This window comes from Pieris rapae, chromosome 22, assembly GCF_905147795.1.
Source record: "Pieris rapae chromosome 22, ilPieRapa1.1, whole genome shotgun sequence".
Taxonomy (NCBI): domain Eukaryota; kingdom Metazoa; phylum Arthropoda; class Insecta; order Lepidoptera; family Pieridae; genus Pieris; species Pieris rapae.
Genome location: NC_059530.1, coordinates 4,420,094 through 4,436,247, shown reverse-complemented (window position 1 = coordinate 4,436,247; position 16,154 = coordinate 4,420,094). Strand labels below are relative to the sequence as shown.

The 16,154-nt window shown below is 33.0% G+C and overlaps 1 protein-coding gene across 1 annotated transcript; it reads right to left on the bottom strand.

Annotated features, from left to right (window-relative positions):
• Nucleotides 1-2,990: 2,990 nt before the first annotated feature.
• On the bottom strand, nucleotides 2,991-15,134 carry LOC110996555 (probable cytochrome P450 4d20). Its single transcript, XM_022264292.2, has 10 exons — nucleotides 14,952-15,134; nucleotides 14,325-14,434; nucleotides 11,502-11,595; nucleotides 8,929-9,111; nucleotides 8,282-8,351; nucleotides 7,965-8,091; nucleotides 6,667-6,879; nucleotides 6,013-6,256; nucleotides 5,135-5,302; nucleotides 2,991-4,424 (listed from the first exon to the last, which is right to left on the bottom strand). The coding sequence occupies exons 1-10, from the start codon at nucleotides 15,106-15,108 to the stop codon at nucleotides 4,264-4,266; spliced, it is 1,527 nt and encodes a 508-aa protein (XP_022119984.2). The 5' UTR covers nucleotides 15,109-15,134; the 3' UTR covers nucleotides 2,991-4,263.
• Nucleotides 15,135-16,154: the final 1,020 nt, after the last annotated feature.

Below are 16,154 nucleotides of genomic sequence, written 5' to 3'. Positions count from 1 at the left end.
GGGCGGTATCACTTAACATCAGGTGAGCTTCCTGCCCGCTTATCTAATAAAAATTAAAAAAAACTTTTTCCCTTCGAGTGACTCTCAAAGCGTCAATTAACAACACACATGGATGTATAACATTTAAAATGTATATCGTTATATTCTCGTTTTACAAATCATCAGCTATGGGTGCTATGTAATGAGTGACAGATACATAAATCGCCAAAAGTGGAAATGGGTGGGACATACCCGCCGAATGGATCCAAATCACATTGCCAAGCAAGCCCTCGACTGGACACTGCAAAACAATACGTCGGTCCCAACTCAACGTTGTCCAATGTAACGTGGACTGGTGATTTTCTAAAATTCCCTCTGTTCCACTTGGGGGCTGAAGGCAAGGAAGTTGAATACTTAAACTAGACATTCGTCATCACAACTTTTAAATTTGCCGTGTAATTTATTAAACTACTAGAAAAGTAGGTAATTCACAAAACTTGACGCTGAATTATAAATTACTTACACTGATATAATGTAATAGAATAGAATATAAAAATTTTTGATGATAAAAATGTACGAAACTCAAACCAGAGGTTAATCTTTTTATGTCTGACTGCCAGGGGGATCGCGAGTGCGTTGCCGGCCTTTTAAGAATTGATAGATCTTTTCTTGAAGGACCCTAAGTCAAATTGGTTCGGAAATACTTCAGTAGGCAGCTGGTTCCAAAAACTGGTGGTGTGCGGCAAAAACTGGCTTGAAAAATAGGAAAAATAAATACTTCGAAATCACAGTCTCTTTTCTTCACAGCGTAAACACAATATGACAAAAAGGGGCGGAAGATTACCAGTAAAATAGCGCAATTAGACTGATACGGCTTAATGAATAAGGAGGCAACTTATAATGAGAAAAAGTATAAACTACCTGCCCCCGTGCCCCCTTTCACCTTATTATGAATATTTTTATTACCCTACCTTGTTAGTAGCTACATATGTATACGTGGAATGTTTTGTTATGCTACCCCACAGAGAAAAAAAATCAGTGGCGCCACAACCTATTTAGGTCTTGGCCTCATATTTCTGAATCTGTTTCATGATCATTTTTAAATATAATAGGCAAGTAGGTGATCAGCCTCCAGTGCCTGACACACGTCGTCGACTTTTTGGGTCTAAGACATGTCGGTATCCTCACGATATTTTCCTTCACCGTTTGAGCAAATGTTAGAATACATAAAAGAAAGTCCATTGGTGCAAAGCCCGGGATCGAACCTACGACCTCAGGTATGGGAGTCGCAGGCTGAAGCCACTAGGCCAACACTGCTCTGCTACCCCACAGAGACTTTTCTCTTTTTTGGAATAAAAGATATTTATTTTTCTCCGTACAGTTCAAGGAATAAATTTAAAAGATGCTCCCATCGGTACATCAAATTTCCGATTTTGCATATTTTGCGAGTATATTTTATTTTTTCACCGTTAACCTTAAAATAAAAATTCTATAACAAAAATTAGATTTATTTCTATTTCTCGATAGTACGAGCTCATTTTCTAGTTCTTGGCGTATCTGATTGTAACTTTTCCCATTGACTGCGAAAAGTTTAACGCTAAATCAGACGAATGAAAGTAATCTGTTACACAAATTCAACTGATAAGACATGAAAAACATGATCAACACTTCAACAAAAATGTTATACATTGTTTTCAATAGAAGGCGTTACTATTACCACGGTTGAGAGGGCAATAGAGTACAAATCTCTAATAGCCGCGCCATGCGATAGGATCGTTAACCATGTCTTGTTAAAGGATCCCAACTCGTTCTAGTTCAGACCTTAATGTGACATCAAAGATTTTTTGGCTTAGGTAGAAATCGATATTATGACTTTTTGAATGCATATATCTAAGCACAGTCTTTGCCTTATTGGTCTTTGTTTAACACATGTACTACTATAATATATACGTATTAGGTATTGCTGGCAAACGGCAAATATCGGTGGATGCCGCGGAGGCGCACTAAATTGCTCAGTCGATGATATGGTTAACATTTAAAGGTAAAATATTTTAAATATTATATAAATAAAGAATAGCATAATATAGGCGGAAAAGTTCGCTATTGAGTTGAATGAAGTCAGTTATAAACGGACCCGACAGACGTTGTCCAACACATGTCTAATATCCAAATTTAAACCATTCATCAAAATCGTTCCAGATTTAGTTTATAACATACTAAGTACTATTAGTATCACCTTGGTACTAATAGTAGTGTGTTAAATGTTTTGCGTGTGCAGTGAAGTGTATAATATCAATTAACTATTTTATAATCATTATTTACTTAAGATGTCATGTGGAAAATGGTGCAATGGTTGCAGCTCTTTACAAACATTTTGTAAAACGAAAAACTTGGCGACTAAAAAGAGTTACGGAGACTTCTCTTCCGTTCTACGCCCTTAAAAATAAAACTAGTGTAAATGTAAAAGTGTATATTGTGTAACCTATATAAATAAAAGATTTTGAATTAAATTGACTATATGTTATGAATACGAGTATGTCATAATAAACGTTTATAATAAGTTTACCTTTTATACGTCGATTCTCCAACACAGATTCCCAACTTAAAATTAAAAGCACAACCATTTTTGCGCAAAATATCTCTTACCCATCTGAGAGGACTGCCAGTTTGTTGCTTATATTTTGTGTTGGAATTAAAAAACTTTCCGTTTCCATTTTCTTCTCAAAGGATTTTTTTACGTTGATTGTGATTTTCATATAAAATAAAAGAGAATATTTGAATAATGATTTATTTCATAACAAATAAATATTGAAATAAAATGATAATGTGATTATAATAAACGATAAGGTTATGCAATCGTATACCTATTCTGTTTTATTTACATATCATATAAATTAAAACTACATTTCTTTAAATAAATATTACATAACTATTTACTTTATTTTTATAAACTAATTGCTATCATACATTTTAATAACAATAATTATCTTTTATGTATCACAAGCCTTTGAATATTCATGCGTTTACTTTACTAAACGTTAAAATAAATCTCCTTAATCTAATTTTTAAATATATTTTAAAAATACAACGATTAATTACTTAATTGGTATTACAAATTCATAATCATTCTTCATCGATACTTCAGTGTAAAATGAATAATTTAATTACCTTTTTACCTTATCTGCTAATATAATACTTGTTCGTATCCGTTCCGTGACTTTATACGTTAAATGCATATCTAATTCAACTTGGCAAAATAATTACGTGTAAAGAAAAATTATCAGAAGGAAAAAAATTATATAATACGTACTATTATAGGCACGTAAGTCTAGCGCTGGCCGATACTTGGAGGGGATTGATGCGCATGTGTACTGTGGTGCGGGGGCCGGAATGCGACTGGAGAGCCAATCGACGCTCTTCATTCCACTAACCCCCCTCATGTACCTTATTTTTTACTTCTTCGCAATAACGGTCAGCGCTAGAGTTTCGTGCCGCTTCTTGTATCAATAAACCGCTGCGATTATATTATAAAATGTTGGCATTTAATTTATATAAATAAATAAGTGTTTAGAAGGTTAATTATATATAAACGCAATGACCAGAGCCAAAAGAAATGGAGACGGACAACTGCTCAGAGGCCAGATGGGAAAATGGTCCAAAAAAAGTATTTGAATGTACACCTCGCTACAACACCAAGCGGAGTAGCGCTTCTTTAGAAAAGTCTGGTCTTCTGTGGCAAAGCCTTGGGAAAGGAAGCTTTGGAAGCACCTGGCCTTTGTGCCAGAAAGGCAAGGTGTACAAGAGATCAGCTGTGAAAAACCTTCTTAAATAACTTTTACATATAAAACATTTTGTATACTTTTCTCTCGTATTCGTTGAAATAAAGAGATGAAATTGATATAAATAATAAAATTGACGCGTATCTCGCTAACTCATAGTCAGTGAAATTTAATTTGTAAATTCTCACAAGGCAATCGTGTGATTACTGAGTATATCTATTGCTTTCCGATTAATCAAATAACATAAACATCTCCACAATTTTAACCGCTACCAAATAAGCATGGATCAAATTGTAACCTATTAATTTAATAAACAGTTCTTTTTTGCCAACATTTGATAGGTACCTATGTTTTATAATATTATCAGTTATATTTATAAATTACTAATCTAGTTATCGTAATACGGAACTGGTACTTAACATTAATTTAATCCATATTATATCAAAAAGCCTATTTAACCATCAAATATTGACTTGGTCAGAAGGTTTTAGGTCTATCTATGGGTCTAGGTTCGTTTCTTTAGTCTAAGCTGTAAACCATTTTTGGATTCTGTTACTATTCTGTATGCGAATTGTGGTTCTGTCCCGGGACCGCCAAGGGAAAGTTCGTATCTCCTGATAATATTTGATATGGTTGCCTTCATTGCCACCCACGCGAACCGGAATCCTAAAACAACAGAACGTCGTGAAAATCGGAAGCAAATTAATTGTTTTTTTTTATTGGCGTCGAAAAACCCGTACGATATTCACACACACATGTAAAACCTATGTTGTTAATTACATATGTGGTTTTTAATTTCTTTTGTCTGTTTGTTATCACTATATATATATATATAATTCCTATATTTATTATTTACTCGATTTTTCAGACTATATTCATTTATTTATTAAAATTTATCACATCGTATAATGCATTTTCTACTGTATATTGGATTTTATAATCGGTAGCATATTATGAAATCCAATAAATTTTAGATTTTACGTAACATAACAAAACGCGTAGTAAAATAGTGTATCAGATAGGCTATTTACAATGCTTTTTTTTAAATCGCTCAGCCCACATATAATTTTTTTTTATAGAACAGGGGGCGAACGGGCAGGAGGCTCACCTGATGTTAAGTTATACCGCCCAAGGACACTCTAAATGCCAGAAGGCTCGCGAGTGCGTTGCCGGCATTTTAAGAATTAGTACGCTCTTTTCTTGAAGGACCCTAAGTCGAATTGGTTCGGAAATACTTCAGTGGGCAGCTGGTTCCACAAAGTGGTGGTGCGCGGATTACTTCTTACATACTCTTTAGTCTTTACCTATGTCAGTATTTTCATGTTTCGTTGTCTCGTATTGTGCATATATATCAAATATTCCTAAACTACACTCACCTAAACAATTCCTTGGTCCGGCACTGAACGGAACGAAAGCATGATTGTGCATTGGCTCAAAGAATCTTTCGGGATTAAATTTCTCCGGTTCATGGAAAGTCTTCGGGTCTTGATAAATAGCCTCATAAAATACTATAACCGTTGTGTCGGCTGGTACTTTTCTACCATCTAAAATAGAGGAATAGTGATTCTTATAAAAAAAATGTCTGTAGTAATAATCAATATTTTTGTTAGACATATTTCTATTTGCAACTAAATACACTTATTTCATTTTAAAAAGTAAGAAAAAATTTCTATACTAATTTACTAAGCAATTATTTGCTTATGGCGGTGAATCACATTTTGGGTGCAAGAAATTGCTACTACTGTAAAGACTTTTAAGGCTTCTAATGTAATGGAAGATGGTTGCTGAAGCAACCAGTCACGGGGTCTTTTGGTAGAATGCTTACGCGACCCCAAATTACCCCAACAGTGACGTGATTGGTGGGAGGGGTTTAGTGGGTAGGGCTTTTAGAGCGAGTCCCACACTCTGTGCCGAAATCCATTCCCCTCAACAACAAAAAAAGCAGTTATTTGCTCAGATGCTTATGATTTGAACTAAAAACTTGCGCTCAGTGCCAAGTCATGGCAATTTATAACGCCTTACGAAAACTTATCCGCAGAAACATTTATCAATTCTTCATATAAAAGACCTACTCATACACCGTGTGACGGTCACCCACGCGTATGTCTAGCACCGGCTGAAATGAAATTTGCGGTCTAAACTTAACAGTTGGTTTCATATATCTATAATCATAAACGTAAATAGCGTGGTCCTTATCGCACTCGCAAATTTGCAAGCGCATAAACGAGACAGGTAGCTTACAATGTTTAATTACCTTTAAATTCTAAATCATTTTTGAGCTGCCTTCCAATTTTCGTAACCGTTGGAATCGTTCTAATACTTTCTTTGATAGTTGCTTCGAGATATTTCATGTCTGTCAATTCAGTATTGGTTGGTTTTCTCGTAAAGTCCTTATTATAAATAGATTGTTGTTCTTCTAAAATTCTCTTCTGGACCTCTGGGTACTTGGCTATGCAGTATAAGGTGTGTGCCATCGTCATTGTGGTCGTGTAGTGACCCTGCAAACATACATATATAAAATAAAAATAAATAAATCAGTGGCGCTTCAACTTCTTTAGGTTTTGGCCTCAGATTTCTGAATTTGTTTCATGATCATTTTTAAATCTAATAGGCAAGTAGGTGATCAGCCTCCAGTGCCTGTAGTCTCAGTCTAAGACATGTAGGTTTCCTCACGATGTTTTCCTTCACTATTCGGGCAAATGTTAAATGCGCAATAAATAATAGATAGAAAGTCCATTGGTGCACAGCTGGGGATCGAACCTACGACCTCAGGTATGACAGTCGCATGCTGAATCAGTAAATTTGTATTCTTGTTAGCCCATAATGAACAACTTACAATACTTTATTTCATTAGAAGTGCATAATTATTTTAAGAAATTGTATTTTAAAGAATTAAAAATGTACTTACAGTCCAAGAAACGAGCGTTATTTCGTCATTTATCATGTCTTCAGGAAGTGGCTCTCCATTATACATTTTGGTCAAAAGGAATTTATCCAAAAGACACATATCATCAGACACTTTGTTTCCCAATATCTCCGACAAGTCAACATCAACGTTTCTATTGTTGTTTTTGGTGTCGTCAATTATCTTCTTCAGCTCCTTCTTCCTCTCCGATATTATCTAAATAAACGCGTGAAAATTATAACTAAATATTTTTCCTGTAAAGCTATTTGAGCTCCAGAATACATGGTTCTATTTCACCATGCCTCCTGCTGATAGGACAAATCTTTGTTTTAAATTTATTCTATTATTATTAATTACTTAAGATGTCATGTAGAACATGGTGTAATGGTTGCAGCTCCTTACAATCGTTGTAAAACATAAAACTTGGCGACTAGTGACGGAAGTTTATTATATTCTTCTCTTCCGTTCTACGCCCTTGATGGGAGAACTGGCAGTAAACGTAAAATTACAAGCATTTTATGAACATTTCTTTTTTGACATTCATAAGTGTACATTGGGCCACCTATATCAATAAATAATTAATAGTCCTTGTCTCTCTTATACTGAGAGCTATATCCATTGATAAGACTAAGAAGTTTTTTGGAAAATATTATTTCTTGCAATTAATTATTGGTATCGTTGTGTTGAAAGTTGAGAGCAAATATATCGGTATAACCAATTAAGTGGGGAAATAATGTATAAAGGTCTTTGCTGCAAGCCTCTAATACAGCAGGGAGCATATATTTCTGCATTTAATATTTTGAATGTAGTTGGCTCATCCTTGATTATCTACTGTTTCATGTCTGTTAATTAATGTATTGTTTAAAGAACTTTATTTCTCATTACAAAAACAAAAATATTTTATTTACATGAGAAACTTTATATGTATATACGAGCGAAATACACGTCGCCATAAGCCGTCTTAATTTAAGTCAACTGTGTTCATTTTAACATGCATATTTACTGCCTTTTTTGGAATTTATCAAACACTCCAATATCGCAAATTTGAGATGGAAATTGATTAAATAATTGCACACCGTCATACCTAATAATATTTATATTTTAATTTTAATAAATTGGTATATAAATAAGGCTTGGTTATTAAAAAGTCTTTAGTTAACGTATCTGAAGAGTGACAAGGGTAAAGCGTTTGATAGCCATTAGCATCCTTTATGAATGTAATAATGTGATACCATGATGATCTTATGTTCCAAATAAACGCATTTCATTTCAAACCAATACAAACTTGATAAAGAACTTACAATAGTGCTTGTGTCTCGAATGGTTTTTATGGTGTCCATCATTTCCTTGTAAAATGGTGTTAGTTGGAAAATAAACTTGACGTTTCTCCAATAAGAGAAAAAGTTCTGTGTTATGATATTAACGACTCTGAAAAACGAGATAATTAATCATAAAAATATGAACGTTTATAGTTCAAAAAAATAATTCTAATTTAGATATGGAATATTACTATTATTAAAACGACTGGTGTTGCATAAAGCAGGAGATATTAGATTCAATTTAAAACTAATTCTAAAACTTTTAGTAGCAGATATTAAGTAAATTTGAAAAAACTTACTTTTCACTGGCTTGTAAGTAAGGATGGTCCGGAGTTGAAAGAAGATCCGAATCGACACCCATGAGTGAATCTGAAAACAAAGAAGGATTATGAAGACTAACAATCAATTAAAGATGCCCTAAGTAAGGAATTTGGCATCTTTAAAAACTCCCTCGCGCTTTAGCTCGCACGATCCCCGACTGGGAACGAATGATTCTTCTGACTATGCATCTGACATTAGCTCGTAAGATGAAGGAAACCATTGCCTCTCTGGCACAGTCAGAATTCTGCTCCTCTTATTGCTTATAAAAATAATCAGTATGCAAACTGAGGGACTATGGTACATTTGTCTTATGTTTAACTTTCTGTGTAAAAAGGACTTCGATTGGCGTGAGTAAAGTTCGTAATGGACCTCGCCTTTCTCGGTGAAGGCCGTTTTTGACTCCTTTGATGTTGCCACGGGGTTTTTAATTTTTCATTAGCTATTGAATCATCCGAACCGTTAACACATGTTAAAAGACCGTAAACCCAGTCAAGATTATACATGTTTTATATATAATAAAAGGCCGGCAAAGCACTTGCGAGCCCTCTGGCATCGAGAGTGTCCATGGGCTTATCACTTAACATCATCACCTCCTGCCCCCTGTTCTATAAAAACACATACTTACTGCACAAAATATCGAACATATACGGTCTCAGATAGCGGTACATATCGACGACAGTACCATCGTGATCGTCTAAAACCTTCAGCAAGCTGTCGCTGTGTTTATTTACGTGCTCTAGCCTCTTCTCTAGGGTTTTGAACTGGAAACTTGGTGCCATCAACTTGCGTATTGTTTTCCAACGTTCGCCTATGATTAAATTAAATTGCTTATTATGGTGGAATAAATAAGGATCAACTCGTATTGAAAGTTATTTTAAACAATTATAAAATGATCTATTGAGTATATTATGCAGGGTTTATTTATAATGTTATGTTAATTTATTAGTGCGAAGGCACTAAGCGGGCATAATTGTAATATCCTTTCCCTACACTAGATTTTGAAATTTAAATTTGCTATTTTTTACATATTGAAGCGAACTTCGCGCTGTTTTGTCTCTGAATCTTATCCTAAGTAAATTAATTTATCTAACTCAGTTAAGTTAAAATTAAAAATCTAGTACACTAGAATTTTTAAAGGGAAAGGATATTACAATTATGCCCATTAAAAGACCGCTTTCTGTCTTCGCAATTTCCATTTATCTTTAAATTTTCGTCAACAAATTATGTTTTAAAAAACGAACGATTTGCTTTCCGGTTTCCGTTGGAAGCCTTATACAATAGGCCTTCCTTTAAATGTGAAAATGCGTGGGAAAATCTGATCGAGATAAACAAGGATTGGTAACAGTTTCAGTAACCGCAGTCAGACACAATGACCGCATATTGTAAACTGTTTTAGCATTCACATGGTGTGACAAATTGCTAAATTGCTTTAAACTTAGTTCACAACATTTATTTATCTATTTCAAACCTACACACATTATCTTTACAGCCTATGCCAATACGACAATGTGGAGAGAAATTTAATAAAAATATAATAATGTACATAAAAATTAGACACATAATTTACACAATATCGCTACTGTGAATTTACTATGCGAACATACAAATATGTCGATAGTATCGGAGACAGCTTTTAGCAACATATATGTTGGTATATATAGCGACCAGTCCTGCCTTTGGCTGTATTGTTTTATTATAGCAGGCTAATTGTTAGGAATCATCTTTACTATAAATGCAAGAAATTTAAATTTAAACACGGCTCAAAACGTCATAAGAGCTGTTTTTCAAACGAATTAATTTATAAAAATATAGCTTATAATAGCCAAAGATTATCAAACAAGAATATTTTATAATTTCAACACTAAAGAAAGATGAATAAAATATGTTTATTATGGAACATAATATACAGGTATCACTTGTTCCACGTCATTAAATTCGAATCGGTAGACATCCTTACTCATCGGCAAAGAAGACAGAGGGCGTAGGCCGAGAGAAAAAGCCGGCATAAAAAACTCTCGGTACTCTTTTAAAATAGCAAATCATTACTTATTTTATAACAAATATCACAAAATATAAATAGTAGCCTGCCTAGTACTAGTCCCAGGCCCTTTAATCAACTGGATCATTGTTAATTTTATAATAAGCCTGTTTACACAGCTTTTCTTTAACACATTTCTTACATTTATTATAAAGCAGAGATAAAAAAGTATACCTTTTCCCAAAAAAGAATTACTAACTTTAGATAGTCTAGTACGCGGAAATTGCAGCCTGCGTTTGTTCCGAGTATTAACATTGTGCGTATGTTCTATTCTAGTAAACTTATCACCATTTTTGATTACGTACTTAATATTCTCATAAATATATAGAGAGGGAAAGGAATATAATGCCTCTGCATAAACATTATTAAAAACTTTCTATTGAGCCAAAAAACCCAATTGGGTTTTTCGACGTGTAATTTTTTTGTCAATGTTGGCAAGACACCGCAAGAATTCGGTGCGTTCAGTCCAGCAGATGATAAGCATCCAGTTTTATGTTTTTTTTTTTAAATTAATTTGCTTCTAGAATCTATTGTCATTGATCCGTTGCCATTCAAGTTGATAAAAGTTCTCGATAATTCTGCAATGATTTGTTATTAATATCTAATTGCCATGTTGTAATAATGGTTAACCAATTAAATGAAAAACTATTTTAATAAACGTATCAATGAATTATGTAATGATATAATGTAAGTGCATTAAATAATAGGACATTGATGCACTTAAGTTATATAATAGTCGCCTATGTATGTTTGACAGTTCGAACGAAAAATATTCGGACATCTATTTGGTGCGTCCGAAATTCAACGTTGATACAGTTGAAAAAAAAATTATTTAACAATTTTAAAAAAATGTTTAAGGGGACGGATGGACGGACTTCCTTTAACATTTAGGGGGATGAAAAATAGATGTTGTCCGATTCTCAGACATACCCAATACGCACACAAAATTTCATGAAAATCGGGAAAGCCGTTTCGGAACAGTTTAACCACAAACACCGCGACACGAGAATTTTATATATAAGATTATATTATTTCACTCTAGTCTTAATCAGAGATAAGTGAAAAAATATTGCTTTTATTACTCAATTATTTAGAAATTTAGCATATACCATAACACAATTTTTAGTTTCCGTTACAAGGACATTATTGATATATCTTACCTTCTGAAGTTGAGACGGAATTTCCAAAGAACGGTTTCATTGCTGTGTTTCTCTCGACTTGCTTTCCAAGTTCCGTTGGGTGATTAAGAATAGTCTGCAATGAAGATTATTATAGAATTATACATTCGAATTAAATTTACACTGGAATTGATCTGGGGGAATTGTAGTGAGGTGTATGTATTTGCAAATAGCAACAAAAAACACTCCTAGAAGGTTTAACTAATATTATTAATACTTTGCGCATTTTGAGGTAGATGATATATTAACTTATATTAATTGTTTCATAACAATATAAGAAGATCCATCTGTTGATCGTTACCACCAGGGGCGTGGGACAGTATTCACACTTTTCAGTGTAATTTTTTTAAATTATGTATTTAGGATCAGCCTTCAATGCTAAGCAAAGCAACATAAGAAAAGAACCAAATGTATACGAAAGTGTAGTGTATATAGAGGTGTATCTATTTTTTGTATTCTCTTTCATCTGCAATCAGCCATAATCAGACACTTTCTGAGGATATTTTATTTTAGATTAGTTTTTCTGGTTTAGGCGTCATCTCTTTAGGCGAGGTACATGATCTGCTGGTGTTAGCAGATTCTTGGCAGTTTTATTTATTTAAACTTATTATGAAAGTCTAACAAAAGTTTAGGCAACAAATACAAAAAGGGTCATAAGCTCTGTAAATATAATATGGCTTACGAAAATAGGTTTTATTGACATTGAAGTGGGGTCACTCGCGGGCCATTAGGGCTAGGTTAAGTCAAAATGTTGTGAATTTTCTATTGACAATTCGTAATGTATAAACTTTAATTTGATGAAACAAGTACTGTAGAAATGACATGTTTTGAAATTTAGAATTTTGGTTATATATATTTATTAATTCCATATTATTACTATTACTTACTAATTCGATAGAACGACACATTAATACCCACATGGATTATCCAATATATAAAAAATTATATGTATATATCTAAATCTTATAACTAAAATATATATTACTATTAACAAAATATATATATGGGTGATACAGAAGTTGGGTAACTCTTGAGGATATTTTGTTTATAATAGTCATTATCTCATTTCCACAAATTTGGGTTATGATTATATATTTTTCCAAATCGGGCTAGTACCTTTTTTAGTAGATTGTAAGAAATATGAAATTTTCAGAATTTCACTGCTAAGGGATAAAATACACATTTAAAAAAAATTATAATTATATTTAATAAAAATGAGTATAGACATTGGATTTAACGATGTCACATGTATTTTGTGTTCAAATCTTTAAACTTAGTAATAATTAATAAAATTATGAATATGTAATACAGGGAGAATCAATTATCAAAACAGATTTTATATATATGTTATCCCGGTCTCTCAATTAGCTTATCATAAATTATATACAATTGTAATTTAAATGTATGCTGTTTGTAATAATGCCTGGGGCGTTATAAACTTCATTAGTATAATTTTTTATAGTAAACGACGTTTGTTAAATAAATGTAATGGTTTTATTTCTCTTTTTAACAGATGTCAGTGCTAATACGCATATTAACGTAATATCTATTTCCCTACACAATTCTTAAAAGGCCGGCAACGTACTCGCGAACCCTCTGGCATTGAGAGTGTCCATAGGCGGCGGTATCACTTAACATCAGGTGAGCCTCTTACCCGTTTGCCCCCTGTTCTATATAAAAAAAAAACAAACAAATGGAGGTAAAATAAGTCAATAAATTTAACACCATTGCAATTCATTAATATTGGCATTGTAGTGCTAGCTTGGAAGAATTTAAAGAATACGACTTTTTAAGATGTTCAAAGGTGTCGTATGTGTAAAATTTTAAACGAGTCGACTTGATAGATAGATCAGTTTTTAATGCTTTTATGTATTTAAGGAAATACAATTATTTTCTGTAAGAAATTTTTAGATCAACTCCATTTTTTTTATAACAAGTTAGTTGCCAAGGCAACGTCTTGTATGCCAGTGTATACATACTTCACTGTATGAATATATATATATATATATATATATATATATATATATATAATCTCAATTATATCTGTGTGCCGTGTAAGTACATTACTAAACTTAAGGTAAAAACCATAAATATCATATGATTTTGTAACGAAGCGGCCCACGTCAATCTATGAACAGCTGTCGGCGTCATTAAAGAATTTTGTACATTAAAAAAAATAACAGAAATAATATAACCTATCATAAGAAATGAGTCGATATATAAGTTGCATGTATGACGATTATTTTGTGTATGAAAATTATTATTTTTTGTTTTATGAGTAGTTGTTAAATCATACGCTATTATTTATATGTTATTAGGCTGTAGATTAAAATGAAATACAATATTGGTACATATATAATAATGGTATAAAACTACAGTTTTCAAGGAGGTTCTTACCTTTTATGCGGCACTTCTCTTTAACGATTAACATTAAGTTATGTCTAAGAAAAATCTATTTGTTATTAGAAAATATTCATTGACATTTATTTGTACCTATAGTTAATTGGTTTTTCTACTCCAAAATTCTTTTTTTTTTATAGAACAGGGGGCAAACGGGCAGGAGGCTCACCTGATGTTAAGTGATACCGCCCATGGACACTCTCAATGCCAGAGGGCTCACGAGTGCGTTGCCGGCCTTTTAAGAATTGGTACGCTCTTTTCTTGAAGGACCCTAAGTCGAATTAGTTCGGAAATACTTCAGTGGGCAGCTGATTCCACAAAGTGGTGGTGCGCGGCAAAAAAGTTGTTTTTGTGAAAAACTAAATCATTATTATAGGCTTTAATATAATTTAAATATTTCCTTACCGCAATATCATCAGGATTTGACAGAAGCACCCATTCTTCAGATCCCACTGTCATTCGGAAGTTGGTTCTTCCATGCTTCTTCCATAGTCCCATTAACTTGTGGGAAGAGTCTAAAGGAAACCACAGAAATAGGTCTGCTTAGATTTCTCTACTTTTTATACAAGTAAAATAGATTCTGTCGTTTACGCATATTATGTGTATTGCGATTTCCGGCGATGATTGCGTCAGATTAACACATTCTGTCACTTAAAAAGATTTTAAGAGACAGTAATGCCTCTGCCTGGGACGACATGAGTTATCAAAAAGGCTTTCAAATATCTATCTATAGTTTAAAGAATAATTAAAAAAAAATTCTAAACTGTTTTTTTTTTAAATCAAAATCAAAAAAATTTATTGCCAGTTCTTCTCTTCCGTTCTACGCCCTTGATAAGAGAACTGGCAGTAACTTTAAAATAAGAACCTATTACCCAACCTTACGTGGGCTTTGAACCGTGTAATGACAATTTTTTGTCATTATGTTTACCTATATAGGTAAATAATTGATTTTTGATTTTGACTTTAACTATCTATAAAAAATTCGGACATATCAATAACTTCAATGAGGCTATTTACTTAAAAAAAACTCACCGTCAGCATCGAATCCCAATTGGAACCCATTCCCTACGATCGGCAGTGGATAGTCCCCAGGATACTGACTTAGCATCTTCCAATACCGACTGCGCCGGCGCATAAACTCATATGTGCACAACAATGCCACTACAGTCACCACAAGTATGAAAAACATGTTTACACAGTTCCTAACCCACAGAAGTGTTGAGTCCAAATAAATTGTCTTACATGAGACAGATTAATTTATAGCGAGCTATCATACTGATGACGCAGTCATGCTGTAGGTACATTCTTGTACCTTCCTTAACACTGGGAAGCCCGTTTAGTTACCTAACATCTGTATTTTATTATATAAGCTAATCGATAGATATACTAAATTAATAGGCATAAAAATAATAAAGGTCATTTTAATAGGTAAAGAGTTGTTTTAGTAAAAAACATTGCAATGCTACAGTAGTTTTGTGTCGTAAAGAAAAATATTATTTACCACCAGTTTGTTTATTTTAATTGAGTCAGGAAAATTGTGAAATTTGAAGATATATTACTAATTTTTTACTCTATTTTAAATTTACTTGATATAATATTATAAATCGCGCAAATTTGCAAATTATTTTTATCCCCATTTTGAATTGCTAAACCAAGCAATTATGTTAATTAGTATTTTTTAAAGGCTTAATAATATATTTTGTGATAGTGAAAGTATTGTTAGTATTATTATTATTATATGTAAAATAAAATAAATCAGAGGCGCTATAACCTCTTCATGTCTTGGCCTAGATGTTTGAAGCTGTTTCATGACCGTTTTTTTTAATTCTCATAGGCAAGTAGGTGATCAGCCTCCAGTGCCTGACACATGTTGACGACTTTTTGGGTCTAAGACATGTCGGTTTCCTCATGATGTTCTTCTTCACCGTTCGAGCAAATGTTAAATGCGCATATAGAAAGAAAATCCATTGGTGCACAGCCGGGGATCGAACCTACGACATGATGAGAGTCGCAGGCTACAGCCACTAGGCCAACCCGGCTCTATTATTATATGTAGGTTAAATTATAAATATGTTATATGTGTGTGTTATTAAATTCAATATAGATGTTTTAATATAATACATTGACGAGTGCTTAGTAACAGGAATAATTATTTATTTTTATATATTGATTAATACTGCGTTGCATACAGAATTTTTATACAATTGACATAATTAAATCAAATGGAGGTAGAGC